Here is a 24822-nt window from a genome sequence, read left to right on the forward strand (position 1 = left end):
CTCTCACAAAGACTTCGTAAGCATTTTCATTTTTGATAATGAAAATATTAAGGCAAAGGCAAGTACTAGTGCTTGCTGTTGTACGTGTTGGAACAGATATCGTATGCTTCATGTCGAAACATGCCAGCTGGTCTTGAAATAGTTTGAAATTCATACTATCTACCATGAAATTTAAATTGAAATCCCCGCCTATGATCACATAATTATTATTTTCATTTTCGGATAATAGGGTGAGTAATCCATTAAACGAGTTCAAGAAAGTTATGAAATTACCTGATAGAGGCCTATAGATACATACAAGACATGTACCTGATTTTGCCAGCTTAATACCGCAGCATTCAAAGATTCCCTCTACACAGACGCCAGACAAATCAAGCATAGATATTTTCAGCAATAGGTCGTCATGTTTGTAAATTTTATTAGTTTGAAAATGTCCTCATAGAACGAAACTGCAGTAACGTTATTCACAAATAAGTGGTTAAAAAACATAGAAAGTATTATTTCTCATTTTTCATAATATTTGTTTTTATTCTCATTAATTTTAGAATGCCTGAATATCTTGTCGAATGGTTGTCGAATGTGAATTTAAAAGTCAGACTTGAATGTTTGAGCTTATTTTGACCAAATGAATAAAGGTACATAATTTGTAGTCATGGTTTGTACAAGTTGATTGTAGGCTTCTTGTAATTCAACCTGAATATGTACTTTATAATTTTGTTTCGAAGTTTTTAAATTGTTTCAATAAGGATTTTGTTGCAATTCCCTATACTGATATTAGATACTGAATTTCTTAATGTTGTTAAAATAGAATATTGTTAATGTATGCATAATATATGGTAGTAAATATTTATTGATGACAATGTCAATTGACTTTTTTAGCGGCAGCTATAGATGCAGCACCCTACCGGCCAAAGATTTATCGAAACTCTCAAGGTTATTCATGACGGAATCAGATTACGAGATCATGAGTCCAAGCAAAACATTCAGGAGATTATCTGTAGCAGAAAGTATCTACTTGCCCATGTCGCCAGGGATTCCACCCTCCTGAATGATCTTACGCGACTCTAGTCAAAGAAATGACTGTTTTTTATTGTTAATGATTTCTCTATGTTGTTGTTCGCCCAAAGCTTTTTTCGATGTTGTGTGTTTTGTGAAAAGCTTTGCGACACTTTGTTCAACATTTTCGTTTTTTTGAGACTGATTTTCGGCAGGCACACTTTTGAATGAGCTGTGTTACACTTGACAATGGGTTATTTCTATGAGCATTTTTTAGCACATATTTCTTTCGAACAACGGGAGGGAATATTTCAAAATAGTGAGGGGGAGTATTTGAAAGACAAAAGTATAAATACTGACTATAGTGTGTTGAATTTTGGGTGACCATACGTTCAGTATAAACTTCATGAATTCAAAGAAAATCTCTCTCGACAACGGCAGGATGTGATCAGAACTACTTTTTCAAGATTAACAAAACAACTGGATATTCTAATTTCTCTCTTAGCTTCGATGAATCTGTTGACGAGAGTGGCACTTAGTATTCTCTGCTATACACTCAGAATTCGAACTTTAACCTTCAATATCTGACTTGAAAGTTTTAATTCCAACTTCCATTTTGAATACTGAATCAATTATACACTAACCCAACACCATAAAATCGTTTTAGTTTATGGTTCTGAGAAGCTTCAAATTCTATCTGAATTATTAACTTTTTTGGTCACATTGTGGTAATCAGTTGGATTGATTAGAATGTATGTTGTCAAAAAAATTTTGAAATGTAAGAGAAGAGAAAAGAAATTAAATAAGTAAACTGAAAACACCAAGGATAAAAATATTCCTATTAGTTGAAAAATTGAAAATAATATAAAATAATATAAGAAAGTATAAAAATGCTAATTTGTGAATAAAACGAGGCATTGTGATCTGAGATGAAAATTAATTTAATATAGATTAGAGAAATTCTATAGATTCTATTCACCAATTACGCTACTACTTTATTAAGATATGTCCACACTCGTTTCACTGCTTTTTATGTATCATGAACCTGCCCATTCGGGTTAAGTTTTTACTGACATCTTGTACTGATAAAAACAAAACTCTCGTATCTCCAATAAAGTGAATCAATAAAATTAATATCACAAACTATATTCGAATATATTTCTACCTAGAGAGAAATATTATATTTGCCACTTCAATTCAATTTCTTGTAATAAAGCATAAGCATGTCTTGGTAATTGGAATTTGGAATATCTGGCGTGAAATGAATCTGTTGAAACTTTTTCCTCGCCATAACAAAAATTCTGTATCTTGACAGGTGTTTTGATAATCAAGTTAGCATCATCAGGAGATGGCTGAGTCATCTGGTAATGCTAACTTGGTTAGGAGGTGATTGATGATGCTAGCTCAGCGAAACGTGAGTCATGAGACAGCACTTTTGTTCTGGTGAGGGAAAAATGTTTTCATTAGAAGAAATGCCTGTTGTTTAATAAAATCACAATAATAATGTCTTTATTTTTTAATCGTCTGGTCTGGTCTTGATACTGCTCTGCTTAACCGAGTAACATTTACAACTATTTAATAGTAAATACGTTATAAACTCCTACTGGAGCAAACATAACTGAATATTTATACTTAAATTACAGGCTACATACATTATGAAGGTAGTAAACATTATACCGATATATCAAAAAGGATAATTTTAAAATATTTTTAAAACAGAAAAAAAAATTAAAAGTCGAGATCAATTGTGATGTAGATTTTATTTTAGAGCAAATCTAGAACTCAGAACACAGTGGGATATATCTACTTGAATGGTTTTCATGCGTGTAATTTCAATTCAGTTACGACAAATTTATTTGAAAAAACTTTCACACCAAAACAAATACACTGCCTCTCTACGTGTGTTTCGCTGAATGAGTTAGCATCATCAGGAAATTACTACATCTGAATCTTTCAACTAACTTAGAGCTTTTATATGCATTACCTTCAATAATGAGGGTCATTATAGTCCAACTAGTTTGAAGTAATGAAGAATTTTTTTTACCTTATTTTCATTGACAAGTGTAGTAACAGCTAATCGTGCAAAAAATATTTAGAATAATGAAATGGAGTTATAAAAAGTTTGTTAGAGAATAATAGATGTTTCCCAGATTGCTGAAAAAGATTTTTTTCTCTCTAACCTACAGAGATAGTTCCAAGTTGAAACTTTTTTATTCTACTTTAAATTTTTTGCTAGCAACTGTGCATTTTTTTGCAAAACTCACTCGATACTTCAGTATTCAGGAATTGAAATAATGTTCGTTCCTCAAAGACTTTCTTTCTTGCCTTGTGACTGAATATCTATATTGTTGTGATATGTTTCAAACCTATATTTTTGAGTAGGCGAATTTTATTTCCTAGAAATCTGTCGACGAAGTTTACGTTAAGGTTGAAAAAATTAGCCATCTGAAATATTCCATTTATTGACTTCATTATGTATATTTTGATATTTTTTTTCACGACTTGCAGTTCTCCCCATTTCAGTTAATTGAATCATTTGAGCAACTTTTCTGGGTTTGATACAAAATTAAGCGATATCAAGAAGCGCAAATTTCGCAGTTGACAGTTTCGAAAAAGTAGACGTATAGAAAACTGGTAAATGTTTCACAAGATTTCAATTGTGAAAAATTAAAGCGTTTAATCAAATGCCTGATGGAAGTTATTGAGAACCCAGTCAAGTTCTGTGTTAACTGAATGCTTTCATAATTTCAAATTTTCCTAATGTAAATTTCAGGATAGTAATAATAATTCTTTTATTTTTATGTAACCTTCTAGGAAATTTTCCTCATGTTACCAAAAAAAAATTGTTACTAAATTGTTAATAATAAATTTGGGCATTGGGTTGATGTTTAGTCAAATTCATTTTGAAGGCTGAAAGAACAATTTAGATAATAATATTAATTATGAGACATATCGGCTTATGTTCGAAGTTGATCTATGTAGCTTTTGTACTTTTATATTATTTCATATTAAACTTTTACTTGTTCGACTGATTTTTTTTCAACCCTATCAAACGGTAAGTATGACTCAATTGGTTCAATTAGTCACTGGCGCATTTCGTTTTCTTTGGATTATTTGACTCCTGATATGTGTATTAAGTGATTAGAAGCTCATACTTGTTTGAGCAAATTTTTTTCACCCAATTACAAGATGAATATTCGAAGTTGGAACTTGATTTTTTCAACTCTTTTAGACTCAATTGATTCAAATTGTCTTAAAGAACAATTTTTTCAGGCCAATCTCAACTCCCCTACGCTGTAGATTAATGAATTGACACCTATCAGAAAACAACTACTCCCTGACTAATATCACGAAGGGCGTTGGAGTATATCTGACAGGTGTCAGTGCAGTATTTTTCACTTATAGAAGCGATTCCTGCATTTACTGTCGGGCTATTTGGCTTCTCGTTTGGCAAGGTAGTGTCCATCTCAACATGAAGTTGATGATATTCCATAATCAAAAATCGAGATCCTTTCAGAGAATCATTCCTGGAACAAGGCTGAAGCGAACGACAACAATATTTGTCATCCCACATCTGGCCATAAACGAGGTAACCAACCGCATATCAATTCCTTCCGGTTTCTTCCACCACCTTTTGTTGGGCAAACTCTACTTTGCCCCATTTGTTAAATTTTGCAGAGTCTAAATAAAATAATTTTGAAACAGTTGAACTTCAACTGGCTTCTAGTCTTGAAGATGTATCTGTGATTATTCTCAATGATCCATTAAACTAACCATCATGGTTTATTGGTTATTTTCCTCCTCTTATAAAAAAATTTGCTTTTTGGTTGGTTTGAACCCATAACACATACATGTGATATCGAAAGTCATTCAAAATCATATCGTATTGTCGAAATTATACACTAGTTATTGATAATCTATTATGATATCTAAGTAGAATAGGAAAACGAAATTGGGAAAAAAAAGTTTTGGCTTTGTACTTAACCATTTTTATACAAAAAAAAGGAGAAAGCCAAAACCCTTCTCAAGAATTTAATTCTTGAAAATTTGTCTATTCATAATTGAATGCTGATCCTGAAGGGCGATAATCCGTGGATGGAAAAATTCTTAATTTAATACTTTGGCTTTTTTTCAATGTTAGTACTTGCAAAGTACGCATGAATTTTTTTTCGTGGTAAAGGTTTTCTTAATGTTCACCAGTAATATTCCAGTTAACACGTCCTGCCATATTCTTATCATGATCAATTCTTTGTAATTACCTATTATTTTTTCATGGTCTCGTGAGTGTTTTCGTTCGGCAAACTGTTTTTGAGGTAGAAAATAAAACGCATTAATTTGCTCTCCTTGTGCAAAATCAGCTTGAACTGTAGTAAGATTATTATGAGGACAAAAGTATATTTCAATTCGAGATTCAGTTTATATAAACAATGATCAGTGCGTGATCGCCCCTAGGCTTGCTGCAATATACAATGGTATTGGTCAAACGACCATAAACTGCTACTGGTCTTGCTGCCGAAGAAAAATCAGCTGATTTTGATTAATTCAGCTGTGCTGATTCCAAAAATACAAACCTTTTCATTGTATCAGCCCTAGTTTTCGAGATACAACATACTCGTCAAATACTTTAAATTCCTATAAAGTCGACTGCATTCCATTGTAATTCAGTCTGAACTTGAGTTTCGTTGCAAGAGTTTGTTTGTGATAACTGAAATTCATGGCTTCTACAAGCAGACGTTGTTGTGTGAATAAGTAGAAAACCAGTTTGTGATTTTATAAAAAGAGCATATCAAGCCTATTTTGGTGTTCATTTAGAAGATTAAGATAAATCCTGGGTGCCACATATAGTGTGCAAAACTTGCCTTGACACTTGACAGTGGACGAAAGGACAACGAAAATGTTTAAATTTTGGTGTTCCAATGGTATGGAGGGAACCAAAAAATCATTTCAACGATTGCTATTTCTGTCTTGTGAATATAATAATAACAATCGACATACGTGGACATATCCTAACCTCGATTCAGCAATAAGACCAATTCCACATCAGCTTGAGTAGATACCCATTCCCATACTTAGCAGCCTACCTAGGTTACCAGAGGATAATGTCGAAACGTTATCTGACGAACTACAGACTAATAGAGTTGAGGAAGACGACAGTGATTTCGAAGGGGATTCAACACGTCCTGAGCGCTTTACTCAGGAAGAGCTAAGCGATCTTATTAGAAACTTGAACTTTCCAAAGGATTCTTCATTACATTACATAGTTAGTTTTTGGTATTGTTATCCATTAAAAAACTTAGTATTTCATCTTTCCTCGAATTTTCATTCGGTACTTTGATGAGCTGTCGGGAATGATAGGAAGCATTGTCAAGAACAAGAACATCCAAATTTGGGACCATCCCATCCTTTACTTCCTCCGCAATGCACAATGATTAGTCGCGATCCTTTGTTTGCAGGCATGTTAGGCGTACACATTCTCGAACCATCAGTCCACCCTTTCGTAATTGTGTCATGAGTGTCATACCAAGTTTCGTCCAAATAGAAAATTTGCCGTTGTTCTTGTCTATAGTTAGTTATTTGTTTCAAGTATTTGTTGCGCAATTCCACTATGCTTCTGCTTTCCATAACTGCTTGACATTTGTTTATTATTTTAAATTTAAATCCTAGTTTCTTTATCCAATTCTGAAGAGTTTTGTCACAGTAGCTCACGTTATGGCCGGAAGTATTCAATTTCTTCCTTATGATTTCAATTGTAGGAATCTCATTGCTTTTGTAACAGTCGTATGTTGTTTTTTTTATGATTTTATTAGGTGAACATCTAAAGGTTGTGGTAATCGCGTCTTGCGTTTATAAGGTTTGTTCTTGACTATTTTACGTACAGTTGAGAAAGGAATTTCGGTCAAATCTGATGTTGCTTGAAATAGTTTTTTTTTTCCTCGAAACCAAACTTGATATGTAGATTCTTATATACATTGAAACATACTCTCTGTGTTTCAATATTCAAATGCATCCGAATCTTATTGGTATCTCTTTTTCGCATTGTCCACCAGCACTATTGGAATCACTACACAGGAAAAAGTCTGCGTTTTTATCACACTCGTTATTACTATTAGTACTTGTCCAAGGACGCCACATTTTAAACAAATAACAAAAATTTTAAGTAATTATAACTTCACCAATATCGAATTTTTGACTTCAGTCAAAGTATCTTCATAAGATACTTTGACTGAACCACATGGCCTCAATCCAAAAATGTATTTTCTTGGCTATAAGCCTATTTTGTTTTATATAATTCAAATATTACAATGTACAATTCACTTATCTTGATACTTCCTGTTGCCTGACAAGTGAGCACTGATGATGACGAAAGTCGAAAGCGCTTTGCAAGAATTTTAAAATATTATACACTTTAATACAATACATTTCATTATTATCAGACCTTCTCAATTTCGAGAATGTTTTGTGTTTGTATGAAGGTGGTTGAGTGTTTAATGGTGCATTTCATTAGTTCGGACTTCCATTGTCTAAAATGAAATAAAATGATTTGAAACCTCTGAAAAAATCAATAAAATTAAAAAGATTAGCTAAAAATATAACAATTATATATATATATATATATATATATATATATATATATATATATATATATATATATATATATATATATATATATATACAAAACTTGGGAATTTCTTTGGGTGAACAGCAGAACGGAAGTGTACTCTTATAACACAAGTTATTCCAATATTTCGATAAAATTTATTATCATCCTCAGGGAAATAAATTTTATCGAAATATTGGAATAACTTGTGTTATAAGAGTACACTTCCGTTCTGCTGTTCACCCAAAGAAATTCCCAAGTTTTGTTCTTAACTAGTCAGCAAAGACTGTCCTTCAACTATATATATATATATATATATATATATATATATATATATATATATATATAATATACAATGAAATAAAATACAAGCAACAATTGAAAATTGAACAATTACCAAAGTTACCCGAAGACGATTGTGAATACTAACAATCGAAACATTGTAAAGTAACTTAGCTTGAAATATTTTAATTTTCATTTATTGTTAATTTTTCAACTGTTGCTTGTAATTTCATTATAATTTCAGTTTTTTTTGCTTAATATAATTGTTATTTTTTTAGCTAACAGTTATAATTTTATTGATTCAGGGATTTCAAATCATAGACAATGGAAGTCCGAACTAATGTAATGTCAAAAACTACACCTCACGATACACTTGACAAAGCTACTGTGCTAGCGAAACATGTTGTGATTGTATTTTTTCAAATCGTGTCAATAAAAAAACGAATGTAATGTGTACTCTGTATTTTGTTATGTTACCCAAGGTTTATGTGATCCAGCACCCTTTATCTGTGTGGCCATCTTATGCAGGTTATGTGTGATCTGACCCCAGGAAAATAAAGATCTCTATACACAACCAATTCAAACTTAGGAAGAATTGCGAAACTGCGTAATAGTTCCCTGCATAATAGTTTGTGAGTCTATGAGAAGGAGAACTGGAACTTGTATACTTGCATGAGGGAGACATTTTGAACAGTTAATTCAATTTGGGTATTGTTTGTTCGTAATAGTTTTGGTTTTTAAAATCAATGGGTACCCAATACAAAAAATAAACAATTTAAAGCAGTATACAAATGATAAATGAAAACTTATGAATATCTTGTATAGATCTTGTATCTCAACAACCATTCAACTGACAAAACAAAGGCAGAAGAACATTTTTATGAACAGAGGAAAATTACAAAAATAATATTCATTTGGAAAAGAGCGGTGGCGTATCATGATTTTGATAAAATATATAGCAGGGCATGTTAACAGGGACGCCACTGATGAACATTAAGAAAACCTTTGCTATGGAAAAAAAATGTATATGTAAAAAAATGCTAAAACAGTTTCAGAGATATTGGGGGAGAAATGATGATTTCGTATAATATCAATATTCTGTATCTTGGAAATTTAGTGCAGAGTACCTAATCACTATGTCTTACAACTGGTACAACAAATAAGTTTTCATATTAGGTTTTTTCCTCAAATTCTTGAATATGTTGTCAGCTATTCAGTTTGTTTTTAGTTCAGCCCAATATCACTGATGATACTTGTCAGGTCAATATACCACTATACGGTGTTGCATCACTAGTGCTTTGGTACAACACGGTTTGTGATGTTTATATTATTTATCTGCCACAGGGTAAAGGTCTTTTAAATTTTCCTTTTCTACGTGTATTACTTGAAACTGATTTTTATGTCAACTTTCATTGACCATACTACTTTTTTTGTACACTTACCAAGCTTTTTGTAACTTTATGTCTTCAATTTCTATAATTTTTCCCAACATTGTAAAAAATTATCGGGGTGAACAAAACACATTTAGTAAATTTACGTGCCAAATTAAAAAAAATATGACTGGACCATAGATTAATTAAATGTATATCAAATATGGTCGATACAACTGCTGCTATCTGGAAGTGATTGTTCTACTAGTTTCCAATGAAATAGCTATCGGCATATTTATGAAAATGTTAGGAATGGCACATAGACTCTATTTGGAACAAAATCTTAGATTCTAAACCTGGCACATAGACTGATCAAAATTTACATTCTTTATTTAATTCATTTCATAATATATATTACTCATTACTCAAATAACTCGGTCAACCTTTATAAAGTACTCTTTCATCCATGTCCATAATAGGTGTAGCATTTTCAGTTATATAGAAAATTACCCAAATGATTCTGCAGTTCACTTCGAATAAAATTGTCTAAGGCCATGATCACAGAAAAATATTTGTTTGCTTTCATGAACTCAGTGGAAATCAAATCAGTCCTTCACACACGCTTTATAGACGTATTTTAATAATATTTACCTTTATATTTGTTTAAACTGTTTTTAACATACTTGTAAGGCATCAATGAAGTATTCTACTGATATTAATGAATGTAGAAAATATGAGTCCATCGAACTCTGATGTAATCAGTTTTAAGCTGTTGACAAACTGTGGACTCAATGGAAATATTAATGGCTTGATTTATTTATTAGTTCCATAAGTAATACTCTTGTCAACTGAAATATATTTTCAATTACATCAAATAAATCGACATTATTAATAAGAATAAAACTGTAAATACTATTTTTTTTATATGTTTTTAGATAGTAAACAAATGCTGATACCTAACCTCTCATCAGCTCACTTTTTTTCCTTTTTGCGGACGCCCATGACGTTTTAACCACCTTTTTAATTGTTCACAATTATGAGCCTCAACTGAATTATTAACGAGTGAAGCACCATCAATGGTTTTTTCCAATAATTTATTTATTTGTTGAGATAATATTCCTTGCCCAGCCATTGTTGATTAAAAAAGTACGAATGTTTTGAATTACCGCCATTTCAATATGACAGCTACGCTTGCGCTCGTCTTATGATGAAAAGGTCTATTAGAGAGCCTTAAGGATTATCCTGCATTACTTGTGGATCTCTATTGAAAATACATACAGTATACATCAAATATAACAGTTGATATAACTATTATATTTGTTGTATCCAAAATGATGAATAAACATTACTATTATGGTCGATGCAACTAAGAAAAAGTATTTCTGAATTTTTGAAATGGGCATTTATTATAGAGAAAATTAATAAAAACAAAAGTCCAGTATGAAAACAATATAACAATATAAACCAACAACTTCCTCCATTTCAATTAACTTGATTTAAAAATCACTATAAAATATTTAACTTTTTCAAACATTTATATACAGATCTGTGTTCTACAAACATATAATTTTTTTTTACATAAAGAACTAAAAGCAATCACACTTATTCCTACAAAAAGTATTGAAAGATATTGTAACAGTGATCATGATGGAACCCGAGTTATTTTTCATATTCAAAATAAATGGGTTTTTATTATATACTACGTTCATCACTAGTATTTGTTATTAGAAAGTGATAATGCAGAACATGAACCGAGATTCACCATAAACACCTGATAAACTTTATAATTTGTGAAACTAATAATTCATTCCTAACCGATATTTCACTTTGATTGATGTTCTATAACCAATTTCTCAGCAGTGTATAACTGGCCTACAATCACCTGTAACAAAAAAAATAATAGCAATCATTCTTTGGTTTTTAGAATTTTTTTAAGAAATAAACGTTTGCCAAAATACTCATCTGGCTCTGTACTTCTACAATAATGTATAATAATAGTGAACCTTCAGACCAAATTAAATACCAAGAAGAAATTTTTCAGAAGGATCATGTTTCCAATTTTTTAGAACACCCCAAACTTCTTCAGAAACACCATTGAACCTTAGATCAAGGAAATATTATTAGTTATGATGAAAAGACCGCTATCTTGGATGTTTCCTTAACCTTTCGGCACTGCCGCGCGGACTCGGACTCCGAAGCGCCCGAGAATTCCTAATTATTTGGAATTCCCCCACTAGCTGACCCTCTCCGTCTCAATAATCCTCAAGCTAAATTCCACGACCATCAGTGTGTCGCCAGGTGAGCACAGGTGTGTTGAGTTATAAATTATAGTTTTTGCGGAGTGACAGTCCGCGGCAGTAACGCATTCTAATTTCAACATTCAATTTTTTAGTTGCATTTTCGAGTAAAAGAAAGGTATTTTAAAGATTTTCTTTAGTTTTGAAGTTCATTTTACAGATGGGTAGCTACAAGAAGGAATTAGAAAGGTTAAACAAACTGATAGAGTGTTTAGAAGAGGAATCAGATGAAGAGAAAGTAAAGGATTCGGTTGACGATTTGGAAGAAGATAACATAGATGTACAGGAAGAAAACTCAGACACAGAAAAGGAAATATCCGATACCGAAATAGGACCAATGGCTAATCTACCATACTTTCTTGGAAAAGATAAAAAAGCAAAATGGTCAAAATGTGCCCCTCCTTCATCCACAACACGTGCAGAGAATTTGGCAATTCATCTCCCGGGACCAAATATAGCTGTTAGTGACTTGAAGTCTGCTATAAATATATGGAAGTATTTCTTTGATTTGGAGATTATAACCACAAAACAGCCACACATAGAACGGTAACGGCAATGTTGACGACAGAACCACTTTTCTCAGCGCCTCCAGTGTTTGGCAGCCGAACCTAAGAGATATAGCGCGAAATTCAAATAGTGGCTGTTCGCATTTTACTTTTTTGTTGAAACTTTTCCTAGAGATCAATTACCCTAACACCAAACTGATATTTTTGCACTCGACGCGCGTTTCGCTAACAAGGTTAGCATCTTCAGAAGAAGAAAATTGATACAGTATCAATTTTCTTCTCCTGAAGATGCTAACCTTGATAGCAAAACGCGCGTCGAGTGCAAAAATATCAGTTTGGTGTTAGGGAGATTGATCTCTAGGAAAAGTTTCAACTGTTACACCACAGGTTCCAATCTCATCATTTATTGTTATTGTTGCTTCACTACCGGTCAGGTTTTGATTCCACAGAAATCATCTGGGAAAAACCTTGACCAATCAAAAATATCAACAAGTGAAGCAACAATAAATATGTGAACTGAATTACCTCAAATTATGATCAACCATATTTATTTTCAGTTAAATTTGTGTAAATGTGGTAATGAAACTATATGAACTCAGTTCAAAATTTATTGGAAATACGTAAACCTCAACTTACATTAATGTTTTTTCAATAAACGATTCTTTTTCTTCAAAAATTTTTCATGAGCAGACAATATAATTGGATCAATGAAATCGCTGTTTGTCTGGGTGTTCAAAAACCTAATGAATTTTTTATCTCTCCCCCTAGTAACCAAATTGACTTTTCTACACCAAAAATACAAACAGCATCTAACAATCAGATGACACAGTTTTGAATCATTGTCAGAATGATCTGGACAGTTGACTAGGTTAAAGGACAGTTGCTCCAGTATTATTTTCCTCAAAATTTGTGAAATATTTGTAAAATTACACAAACGCTTATTCTATTCCTTGTTGGTGTCCGGAAATGACTTTCTTGCTCTTGCTCAAAAGTGGAAGTTGATGGCTGGTTTATATAGCTATTATCACAGCTTCCATGACCTGAAAAATTACATGAATATATAATTTCTCTTTCTTTCTTTCATATATTGTGTAAAATTAACAAATTGGTGTGTATGATGAACATTCCAAGATTTTTCTATTCATACCTTGGGTAACACTGATAATTTCATTTCTGGAAGGTGTACCAAAACAAATTTCTTGCTCAGGTATGGAAGTGGAGGGCTGACACATGTCCTCATATTGTTCTTGGCCTATAAAATGAAATTGCAGCATTTGTATGGATTTTTTTCTATAAACTACATATATTTTGGAACTACAGTTTTACAATAATTCTTACCTGCCACAGAAGACCTACTCATTCTTGCCATACCTCTTGGTACTTCGATAGTTTCTGAAAACATGTAGAACACTATTATTCAACCACATCATGACATCTCTATTTTTCTGCAAATTCATATAGCAATACTTATGGTGCACTCGATAAGTGGTTAATCTAATTGTTGTTTAATAATGAGAATATGATGAATAAGATATATAAACTAGAATTGCAAGATATCAAAAGGAGTAAGGATTATGCTTACTTACCAGGAAGAAATAAAACAGGTACAGCATGTCGTTTTAAACCTCTTCTGCTAGTAATTTTATCTTCAACAGCGAAATGTCTGTCACAAACTCGTGAGTTACAATAAATTTTCTCATGGGGTACATTGAAGAGTTCTTTATTGTTTATATTCTTGAGCCAAACATCGAAAACAGCGGGGTCATCTTTGGGAAACCGATGTTGACTACTCTTCCTATCCTCACAAGAAGGAACGCAGCACTTTTTTCGATATCGTTTATGTTCGGAAGTACTCATTACGATAAATAAAAATATGAAACTGACAGTACACAAGCAAAAACACAATTTGAAAAGGAAAACAGTCCCAAACCATATTTATACATTATTATCACAACAAAACTAACGGACGTCCTACCTAATTTAAGTTCATTCTTCTTCTGTAAACAGTAATTTGAATCATGCGCGCGCAGAAGGCACGTGATTCATTACAGAAAACTGGAGAAAACCGCGATAGTGTCGCCATCCCTGGTTTGGCAGCCGCGTAACATATAACCAAGTGTTCCCATTTAACTTACATTTCTATGTGTGGCTGTTTTGTGATTATAACACAAGTTGTACGCTATACTAACCAACATTTCGACAAGCAAAGACCCAAATTTGGCGACAGATTGTTGTGAGAGCCAGGCACAAATGTTTCTGAGATGCATCGTTTTATTGGGCTGCTATATATAGCTGGCGTGTTGAAGTCTGATCGGGTCAACATTGATGAGTTATGGAATAATAATGGAATTGGAGTAGAAAGTTTTCGGATTGGTATGTCAAAATTTCGTTTTTCTTTCTTACTTCAGAATTTGCGATTTGACGATATGGATACCAGAAGGGAAAGACACGAAGTTGATAAATTGGCCCCAATTAGATCAATATTTGTTTTGTTCGTTGAAAAATGCGAATATGCATACACACTTTTTGAGAATGTCACTATATATGAAAAGTTGGAGGCATTTCGCGGGAGATGTGGCTTTTGCCAATACATTCCGAAAAAGCCCAACAAGTATGGCCTAAAAGTAAATGCACTAGATAAGATGTGTGCAGCTCACGACTGCGCCAGGAGGATCCACATATGAAATCAGAAGTCAAACATTTTTGTAACTCCATTTTTCAAAGATTTTATTAAAAAGCACATTTGAGATATAAAGATCATAAGTTGGCTTAATCAAACATTAGTCAGTTGGTACCTTCACTATGTTCTTTGGAGGAGATACTTCAATTTTGTTGTGAAAATTCCTATACAACATTTCTGTTTAATTTTGTAACACTGCCAATAGAAACAATGAAAGAGTCTCTTACAAAAGTGTATGAACAATTATAATGTAGTTTGCTAGATTATTGAGAAATTCCTGAAATAATGGATTTTTTGGAAGTATTCGCGAAAGTTGACCAAAGCACTAAATTTTGTCTTCAGCTTTGTGATGAACAGAAGAAAATACTCAAATCGATTCAAAATGATTGCAAAACTATTGGGAGCTGTTAAAATGAATATTTATCGCATTCTGAACAAATGGTAGTCTGTCGATTGGTCAGCAAATCCTGCTTGTTTAATTTCTTTCCTTGAACGTTTTCTTCGTTATATATTATTGGAGAAGTAGAAACCAAAAAAGGTTTACTCAATTTCTCTCACTTACTTGTCTTCGAATGACCTCCAAGTTTGTTTCAGCCTCCTCAACTTTCAATCGTAAAGCATCTGAATTTGATAAATATTTATTTGCTCTAAATCCATCCCGAACCCTTCGGATGGCATATTTCCTAGGAACAGTTTTGCTTTCATTAATAAATGGGGTGAATTAGAAATGATAGCCCTACCTGAAATTATAAGCAGGAATTTTTTGGGACTCTTTCAGCATTGCTTTATATAATCTTAAAATTATAGTTTTAGTTGCCATTATGTCTACAATTTACTATTCTACTGTGATAAATTTATTTTTCACTTCAAGATTTCAAAATTATCAGAGGTTATGGAAGAATTTACTTCCTCTTATTCTTATAATGACCTGAGCTGCTGGGGGATCCGACCAGAAAGCTGATTGTTCAGGAATCATGTGAGGTCACAGTGAGGTGAGTTTTCATATAAAAAAATTACGATTTCAACCATGAATAATTTTCAATAATGAAACAATTTATTCTAGTAATGATGAATTGTGAATAATAATAGAAAAATTGCTCCATTTTCCTATCTCCCCATCAACAATGATAATAAAAAATCCTTAAAAAGCATCGGATATTCATTTTGACAACTGAAAGACCCTCTGTGAAAAATTGTAACTAAGGAAAGTAACGATCCGTATGTTTCCAAGATACTGTCAGAGGTACGTTTTTTAGTAATTCTAAAAATTCGACGATTCACCCCTGTTAGAGCCCGGAAAGAATGTCAACGTAGGAGTGCAAATTTAAACAAGAAAAATTAGGAGGGCTTGCGGCTCCCTACACCGGTATCTAGACCGGACGTCAACGAATTCGACAAAGTTGTCAGTGACAAAATAAGTCTCAATAGCAATAGAAGAAAACTAAAAATCATAGTGAAAAAGTTGTAAAATTAAAAAATATAACAGGAGCATAGTAATACGTAGAGCAAGGCTTTTTTGCTCCCCAGACAACGTTCTCATTGAGAAGAGTATCGCTCATAATAGCGCCAAAAGGAAGCTGGGAACAATAATTGAATAAGACAGTAAGCAAGTGAATGCGTTTAATATAGGTCATATTGAAAATATAATCGATTGAGATATTTCGGGATTTTTTTTAACCGTTTTCCACTTATGTAATTCAAATTCAACCTCTATTTTCACATGCTGCTATCAATAAAGTGAAGGGGACCATTACCTCTGGCGACAAAGCAAAACTTATTAAAAAAAAGGAATTCTCTAGATATTTGTCAATATAATAATGCAAATATTCCATATTTTCATGACTAAAATGATCTCTGTTGAATTGTTTTCTACAGAAACACATACATTTGCCAATTAGATGAACGATTCTGAGTTTAATAGTTCATTTTCGGATCTTCTGGAAAGATATACACACAATTTTTAAAATATAGTTACTATTCTGGCTCACTGGAAAATAAATTTTAAATACCCAGTCATCATACCTAAAGAAATGATTTTCTAGTTTGATTTCAACAATAATAATTGAAGGATACAAGGAATATTCAAAGTTTGTGGTCCGTTGGTTGCCGGTTGGTTCGACGTGGGTGCTTTGTTCACTCACTCGAATCAACCGCCGTGTTGGTCGTTGGTTCGAGACCCAGGCTGAACGATCGATTTTTACTGGCTATCATCCAACCCGTGTTAGGAATTACACGTTATAATTATAATAATAATAAATATGCTTTATTGTCCAAAGAAAAGTTCTTATTGACAAAGCTTTGGTGAACATTTTGAGAAAGAAAAAACATTGTCAAGTGCATGAAATCAGAATATAAGCTAGTAGATTGATAAAAATATCTAGAGTCCTACCATAAATATAAAAATAAAAATTTTGAAAGTCGCATTTTCAAAAAGGAAATACCTCGTTAATCTTTAGCTCGCACGAGTTTCCACTTCTGAGGGTTGTTGTTCATAGGGGTGCGACAACTGGTTAACGGAAAAACATATTTTAAACAGATAAACAGATAGTTTCTTATGACAATCGATAGTTCCCTGAGTTTGATGTTTTAATTATAATAACTAGGTGTCGTTCACACGCTGTCCTCTCGAATAAAAAACTGTATTTATTAGCTTACATAATTAGTCATAGATGTCGCATTGAAATATAACTCAAGTCAGCTTATTAAATGTCAAAAAATTCATGAACAAGTGAACCAGATAGTTCGACAAGTGGGTTGATGGATTTTGATTTTTGTGTCGATTTCGGATTTTTTTTAGTATAATGAAGTGGAATATTTTCCAATTGAAATGATTTGAAACCAAAATATACATTGTTGTCGCTTTTGTAAAATGATTTATCACCTACCTTCTGGTTGACTACTCAAAATTTTGATCATGAATGGAATTACTTTAATAGAAGAAGGGTCAGTGGTTGATCATAGACCAAAAATAACATGTAAGTTACAGGTCATCAGGTCAAACTGTTTTATTGAATTTACAATATTACAGGTGCTGGAGAAATAGAAGTGTTCTCTAGGATAGAAGACAATCTGTCAGAGTCTTTACCAAAAGACACTTGCGAGTGGAGAAGGACACTGGGTAGGCCAGTTAGATCAGTGCATATCGGAGCAACTTTCGTCCCCTATAGCCCGGAGGCGTTGCCTAAAGGAAACCAGTGGGATCTGATAAAGCAGCCTTTGTTTCACATTTATTGGACTGATTGCACGGTTTGTCATTCGCAATAATCTTGGGTAGATAACGGCTCATGCGTTTTCCATAGAGAATTCAATTAGACCTCTGTGTTTTCGTCTGTAGATCACAAACCTGAGATCAAAACTCCAAAGGCGAACCTATCAAAAATAACTATTTAAGCCATTTCTATACTGTTTTCACAGCATAACAACCTAAAAGTTGTTAGTCTTGTGCAGTCTTGTTCTATTACAATCAGTATCTTTTGTCAGGTTTGTGAGGGCCTTCATACTGTTGACTTTATTCCTGACGTTTTAATAGCATGCATGGCTACCAAATCGTCAGAGAGAAATTCTATAGTATGACAGCTTTCTACCCATTTTTGGAATAATGTTCGAAGTAATATCATTAATATACTTCTTGTCAATTCAATCTTCTTTCAAACGAAACCTTTCACAATTCATAAACTTAAAATCGATTGTGGAGGGCACATTTAGGATGACAAAAAAGAAGATACCACTTCTTATTTTTTGATATTCATATAAATTTGATCTCATATTTATTTGAAGCATAATCAACAAAAAAATCCCTTGAGAAAGTGTCGGTTATAATAAACAATTGTGATGTAGTTTATTGTGTTTTGAGTAAATTTATTGTTTTGTGTGGAAAAAATTGAAGTGACATGCGAGTAAGGGTTTGCAGCATGCGATTGTTAAAAGGTGACTTTTAACAATTTTTTAGTGAGTTCCTGAAATAGATTTTTTGACGTTTGAGTGGCCATATTTCCAAAAGATTTGACTTCATATTACTTAATGATGAGCAGACAAAAATAAGTAGGTCTAATTAAAAATTGTTTTCAAAATATGATGATCCAAAAAAAATATTTACCCAATAATGTGAAAAATTCTCATGTTGATGTGATTTTCAGGATGTTGATATTTACAAAAATTCTGTCAAAGAAGACATAGAAATCTGGCTCAAAGAACTTTCTGCCAAAGATATTAATGACTGGTTGATTGTTGTAGTGGAGAATTTTGATGGGAAAAGGTCTAATAAATTACTGCCAAGGACAACTGTCCTGGATAAAATCAGGGCTGATTTCGCCCCTAAGCAAGGCAAGTGGACTCATAATAAAAGCGAAAATTCTCTAAAACTTTATTTGTTATCACTTAATAGACAGTAAGAGCTCTGGCATAAATTGTGAATATTACTGGAGTTCTATCCCAACACCAAACCATTATTTTAAACACCTTGACTTGTGTTTCAATCACCAAGAGGAAGATTAAACTAAATTACATACAATATTATCCTTATTTATACCATAGATACTTCTGCTAGGTACCTGCATCGATTAGTTAAACACGTTAACAACAGGCATCTTGATGCCTATGAGAGAGCTTAGAAATGAGTCAACATTATCAGATTTACCTGACTAGTAGATAAGGCAACATTGTGAAGTTAATTTTAAGACCATTAAGATGCAGGTACTTAGCGGAGATCTAGCAGAGCAGAGTATCTATGGTATAAATAAGGACAACATTGTATGTAGATTTAGATTAATCTTTTTCTTGAATATGATCACTTGATGATTGAAACACGTGTCAAGATGTTGAAGATGAAGGTTTGGTGATGGGATAGAACTTCAGTAATATTCATTATTACACCAAAGGTTCCAAACAGTGCATCACAAGTAAATAAATTATAATGGTTTTGAAATAACTGTAAATTATAGTTTATTCCAGGTTGAAGAACGAAATTTTATGGAGGTATATCAGAAACTTAGAAAACTATTTATGCATTGCAGAAATTCTCCACCAAAACATTCTATCTTAGAAAGTAATAAGTTTTGATAAACTTCATCAAATACCTTTTAGAAATCTGTATATGTGGAGTGAGTTTGATACCCCTTTCCAAAATTAGTCAAGATGTCCCTTTGGTAAATTAGTAAATTAAAAGTAAAGGTGATGGCATCTCCTCCTACGAAGATGTCTTCTATGGGAATGACAGAAGACTCAATCCTCGAATATCAATGATAAAATTACCTCTACAAAGAGGTCTGTTGCAAAGTCAAACTTCGACATCGACCGCTGAAAGAAATTTCCTGTCACTGCAAGGCAACTCGATGGATTCGTGATTCAACACTAGACAGCGCTGTTTTGACCCACCAGGTCTCATCAGTAATGCTAGGTTGATCCAATGAAGTGCCCTAAAACGAACAAGCCTAGAAGTAAAGGTGGTGGCATCTCCCCCTATGAAAACGAAATGAATCAGACTGACAAAAGACTCAATCCCCGAATATCAAGGATAAACGATGCTTCTTAAGACGGTCTGTTATAAAGCCAAGCTCGGACGTCGACTACCGAAAGAGATTCTTCCTCTGTCTTTCACTGCAAAGCAACTTGACTTTCGGAAGTCGATATCAAAGCTTGTAGTGTAGCTTGTGGCTTTGCAACAGATTCCCTTGGGTAACCTCGTTTATCCTTGATATTCTGGGTTTGAGTCTTTTGACGTTCCCATAGTAGGAGGAGATGCCATTACCTTTATCTAGGCTTGTGCATTTTAGGACATGAATATTACTGAAGTTCAAGCCCAACACCAAACCGTTTTTGGGAAAGAAAGTTTTTGGCTTTCTACTACTCCATCTGATACAAAAAAATGGATGAGAGAATCTTCCAAAGAAAGGAAGGATTAATTAATTTGAAAATAAGTAACTCTATACATGGATGTGTAGATCATGCAAAGAAGTAACTTTCAGACACAAACTGAAAGAAAGTTCTCCTGAAACAGCTACTTTCATATAAACATTGAATTACACGAAAGAAAAAATTCTTTCGAAACAAATACTTCTATATGAACACTGAATTATACAGAAGATACTTTTCTCTATTCAGTTTGTATATCGAACATTTGTGGAGGAATAAGAATCAGATATCATTCACATGAGTTCTACTTTGAATGAATGGTAATAAATTGTACTCACATGGAACACTGTCACCCTAACTGGTATACACGTGTTTCGCCTTAAGACACTTGCCCTAAGGCTTTTCAGTACCAAATTGGATAACTTTATAGAAAATACACACACTTCATTCATGAATTACGATTTTGAATGTCACGGAATAAGCTTGATCTGCTTATGTCATCGATGATATAAGCATATTAATACATATATATATATTATCAATATAAGTCACAAAAAATGTTTGAAGCTTTATAACTCCTATTTAATTATATGTGAGCGCTTTCGACAGCTGGTCATGCTGTCATCATCTAGGCTCTACTCAAACTGCAGTTTGAACTTTTAGTATCTCTATTTTATTGTGTTGACAGTTTCCTATACAACTTCATACTGTCTTTATGGAAATAAAGTATCATTAATTTTATTAATCACAGTTAACCGGATTCATTACTACACACTTATGTTTGATTGATTTTATTTGTAAATATCACGAATATATTTAAAATATTTTCAGACACATGCTTCTGATGATTCTTACATGGCAAAACGCATGTTTGATGATTTGAACTATTTTATACTGGTGATTCTATTTCTATTCACCACATTCATTTTTACGGGTAATGGCCACATTTCTCCCTCATTGAATAATATACATACTGTTATTTTTTTATTCCATTTTGCAAAATTTCCTTGTCAAATCTTCAGCTATGGTTTGAGATATGTGGTTCATTTAAGGTGATCGATGTATTTCTGTGATAAATCCGAGTAAAATTGAGTCTGGTTCTACGGATTCCTGGAGAGGATTGAATAATCGCATTAGGCATCTTCTATTAGTGGCATATGCTAAAGCTGTTTATAGGCTAGAAGATTATGTACGTCAGCAGAGAGAGAAGAGAAATGAACCTGGTTGGGATTTTATGGAGTACTTTTCTCTACAAGTACGTTTTCTAGCAATAATATGAAGTATTATTGGGTAATATTAACTATCATTAACTTTTAGGAGGAATTAGCTCAAGTTTTAGAGATGTTAGGACTCTATGACGAAGCTTTAGTTCAGTACGATGAACTCGACGCATTATTTTCCCAGTTTGTTGTGAATGGCATTACTAGTGAATCTGTTACGTGGCTCAGTAACTTTCAAAAACCATTAGAAAGGTGGCACGGGCTTAAGCTGGGGCCAGCGAAATTACCAAAAGATCCTTCCATATTAGAACTTAGAGCATATCTATTCGCCAAACAGGCCCATATGATGCTGCTCACAAACAAGACATGGGAGGTATGCATGTTTCAAAATTATTGATTTTAGATCCCTCAAAGCTTCATGTTGAGGACTATATTTATTATAATGTTGTGAATAGTTAAGCGAATTGTTTTTTGGGTGCCTCAAAGGTACATTTTGAGCCTGCATTATTGGGAGATGATATCATTGAATAGAGCACTACTTATATAGATATATTTTTCAGATGGCCTCCCGATGCTTGCCATTTCTACACAATTGCTGTAGAGAATTAGTTATTTTAGATATAACTGGTCCACCAGGTGCTTTTTCCAGTTGGTTATTTTTAGCTGCAATGGAAGTCCTGGAAACTTGTGACAAGAATAATCATGCAGACGAAGTTAAAGAATATTCTTTACATACGGCAGCATTATGGGAGTATGCTAGTCATAAGGTACAATTTTGGGTTCTTAACATGCACCAACAAGTTTCAAAAATATTTTTTTCAGATCAGAGGCTTGGGTGAATTATGTGGTTTAATGCCTGGGGGAACACCAACCTCAGCGCAGCTCCATATTGTAGTGGGGCTGTCGGCAGGAATGGGGGATAATCCAGGTACACCTACATCTCCCTCTCCTACTGATAAGCTGAAAGTAGCTTTGTGTTCACAGGAATCTTTCAACAAAATGTACTTGGTAGGTATTTGTTGTATATTCATTTGTTTGTTTCAACAAGATAGCTTAGTTTTTATTAAAGCCGATAATTTCATCTTATTCTTCCAGTTTGGATAGCATTCTTTGAATTGTGGTTGTATCATTTGCAAGATTAGCCAACATAGCAATATATATATATATATGTTACTTTGCCATGTTGACTATCAAATAATTAAGAAAAAATGATCCCATTTGCAATAATCATCCATTGCTTTGTTTCAGTTATTAGTCTCTTCAGTACATGATTAGTTAATTGAAAGATGTGGTCAGGAAATCATTGCTGCTCTAACCTCAATAATAAGTTGTCATTAATGGAAGGTACTTTTCTGTGAATAATGATAGCAATTTTTGTCAGATTAATAATTATTCTTGTGGTACTAATTCGTTGGTTTACAACTATCCAAATTTAATTTTATCATCAAATTTATTCATCATCAAAATCGAAATAAATGTATAAAAACACATCGTATAAACTTATTGGACTAGTTAGAACAAAACCAACAAGCTACAACAATACAAACATGAAATGAGAATGCATTAAAATAATTATTATCAGTTGTAAATAAGAAAACAACATGATTTTCTGTAAAATGAATAAAATCTATCATACTAAATTTATCTAAGTACCATTTATGAAGAGTATTCCAAAATTTTTTCAAAGTTGACAATTTGTGAATTGTACTAAACAGTTCCTTGAAACGATTTAAACGCCTTGTACCTTGATAAATGTGACAGTTTTGTCCAATCGTAAGTCTGCAGAAAGGTTGATGTAAATTTTCACAATTTCTTGTATATTCGTTAATGGAAATATTTCATAATGCTGAAAAACGTGTTTCTTTTTATTTGCATTATTTAAAGAGAAAGAACTGTAGGAAAATAACCATCATGGACTTTATGATTTTCTATTTAATTGCAAATATTTTATTGATACGAACTGAATTGCTGCAAATCATCAGGCCATATGCTATTAAGGACAGGGCAAGCCCATAATAGGTCAATTTCCATACTTTCAAAGTTACCGTTCTTCATAGCTGCCAAATCAGAAAGTGCATAGTGCTTAGTTTCTGCACAATAATGTCAATATATTCCTCCCAGTCCATAGTTTATATTTTGCATTAAAAATGTCATGAAAAGTTTTTGATATGTTTTCCAATAGTTTTTCTACATCATGTGTGATTTTTCTGGAACCAGTATATTTGTATCATCAGCTCACATAAATATTTCTCAGTGCATGAAATAAACCAAAACAAAATTCAAGCGAATTTAGCGCCTGTAATATAATTTTATTTGAAAAATCAAATTTTCAGTATGTAGATATGGGAATGAAAAATTAAATTGAAAAATTGTGACCCAACCGAGATTTGAACTCGGCAACTAGGCTATCGGAGCCTCAAAGCAGAATGACGGCCGACTCCCTTCCTAAATTCAGTCTCTCCTGGTGTTAGTGTGATGAGAATGAAATTGTTAATTTGATGAACTCAACAACTAAACTTCATACATCTGTAGAATGATTTATTATTTCATTGTATGTCTGCATACCGCAAATTCAATTTTTCGTTATATTAAATTAAAAATCATTGTCATATACCACTACTGATTGTTTTCGGTTGGGAGTTACTTTGATTCATGACTTTTATGAAATAAGGCAATATTTCTCAGAGCTATTAGATTTCAAATATCGAAAAAACAAATGTAATTTTATTTAGGAAAACAGCCCTAAGTATGTGGCCCATCTATATCTATGGAAACGACAAAAAACTCAAACCATGAATATCAAAGATATTTGTAAATATTATTGCTATTATTCATTTAGAGTTTTTCTTCAACTAAAAATGAGTACCATAGTCCCAGTACCAAAAAGCAATATAATTTATGACCCTAGTAACTATCGTTCTATAAAGACTCTACCACCTTTTGAAAAAATTAGTGGCCGTTTATGAACAGTTTAGCAAATATATTAATCAGTGTTATTGCTTTTCGAGTTTGAAAGCCGTGGA

At 32.8% G+C, this 24822-nt stretch overlaps 4 protein-coding genes across 5 annotated transcripts in view; 2 read left to right on the plus strand and 2 right to left on the minus strand.

The window, feature by feature from the left end:
• The window catches only part of LOC111508229 (uncharacterized), a 34047-nt gene extending 30026 nt beyond the window's left edge, over positions 1 to 4021 (plus strand). For both annotated transcript variants that reach the window (XM_074186358.1, XM_074186359.1), the window contains exon 7: positions 880 to 4021. In XM_074186358.1, the coding sequence (XP_074042459.1) occupies positions 880 to 1048 (169 nt within the window). In that variant the 3' untranslated portion in view covers positions 1049 to 4021. The remainder of the gene's footprint in view (positions 1 to 879) is intronic.
• Positions 4022 to 10680: 6659 nt separating this feature from the next.
• Positions 10681 to 15650, minus strand: bcn92 (LYR motif-containing protein bcn92). The gene is made up of 3 exons (XM_023163668.2): positions 15470 to 15650; positions 15292 to 15412; positions 10681 to 11128 (listed from the first exon to the last, which is right to left on the minus strand). The coding sequence occupies exons 1-3, from the start codon at positions 15547 to 15549 to the stop codon at positions 11069 to 11071; spliced, it is 261 nt and encodes an 86-aa protein (XP_023019436.1). The 5' UTR covers positions 15550 to 15650; the 3' UTR covers positions 10681 to 11068.
• LOC141487227 (uncharacterized) lies at positions 12335 to 14211 on the minus strand. The gene is made up of 3 exons (XM_074186046.1): positions 13388 to 14211; positions 13197 to 13301; positions 12335 to 13089 (listed from the first exon to the last, which is right to left on the minus strand). Exons 1-3 carry the CDS (start codon positions 13449 to 13451, stop codon positions 12950 to 12952), a joined length of 309 nt encoding a protein of 102 aa, XP_074042147.1. The 5' UTR covers positions 13452 to 14211; the 3' UTR covers positions 12335 to 12949.
• A 1776-nt stretch (positions 15651 to 17426) lies between the features above and the next one.
• SIDL (SIDL trafficking protein particle complex subunit 10) overlaps positions 17427 to 24822 on the plus strand; it is a 34325-nt gene continuing 26929 nt past the window's right edge. Inside the window, exons 1-7 of the mRNA XM_074186135.1 lie at positions 17427 to 17704; positions 17758 to 17975; positions 18866 to 19052; positions 21632 to 21834; positions 21897 to 22172; positions 22360 to 22566; positions 22622 to 22807. Coding sequence (XP_074042236.1) covers positions 17644 to 17704; positions 17758 to 17975; positions 18866 to 19052; positions 21632 to 21834; positions 21897 to 22172; positions 22360 to 22566; positions 22622 to 22807 — 1338 coding nt within the window. The 5' untranslated portion in view covers positions 17427 to 17643. The remainder of the gene's footprint in view (positions 17705 to 17757; positions 17976 to 18865; positions 19053 to 21631; positions 21835 to 21896; positions 22173 to 22359; positions 22567 to 22621; positions 22808 to 24822) is intronic.

The sequence above is a fragment of the Leptinotarsa decemlineata genome, unplaced genomic scaffold (genome assembly GCF_025532065.1).
Source record: "Leptinotarsa decemlineata unplaced genomic scaffold, Ldec_3_MD MMD2_tig00078422_RagTag_RagTag, whole genome shotgun sequence".
Taxonomy (NCBI): Eukaryota; Metazoa; Arthropoda; class Insecta; order Coleoptera; family Chrysomelidae; genus Leptinotarsa; species Leptinotarsa decemlineata.

What these genes read in the sequence shown, in the direction of transcription:
- LOC141487227 (XM_074186046.1), bottom strand. Translation starts at nt 13,451, where the DNA reads ATGTTTTCAGAAACTATCGAAGTACCAAGAGGTATGGCAAGAATGAGT. An exon ending in GAGTAGGTCTTCTGTGGCAG is followed by an intron (nt 13,302 to 13,387) that starts GTAAGAATTATT and finishes TTCATTTTATAG; the next exon opens with GCCAAGAACAATATGAGGAC. An exon ending in AATTATCAGTGTTACCCAAG is followed by an intron (nt 13,090 to 13,196) that starts GTATGAATAGAA and finishes GTAATTTTTCAG; the next exon opens with GTCATGGAAGCTGTGATAAT.
- bcn92 (XM_023163668.2), bottom strand. Translation starts at nt 15,549, where the DNA reads ATGGCAACTAAAACTATAATTTTAAGATTATATAAAGCAATGCTGAAA. An exon ending in ATTCCTGCTTATAATTTCAG is followed by an intron (nt 15,413 to 15,469) that starts GTAGGGCTATCA and finishes AACTGTTCCTAG; the next exon opens with GAAATATGCCATCCGAAGGG. An exon ending in TGGAGGTCATTCGAAGACAA is followed by an intron (nt 11,129 to 15,291) that starts GTAAGTGAGAGA and finishes TTTTTGTTACAG; the next exon opens with GTGATTGTAGGCCAGTTATA.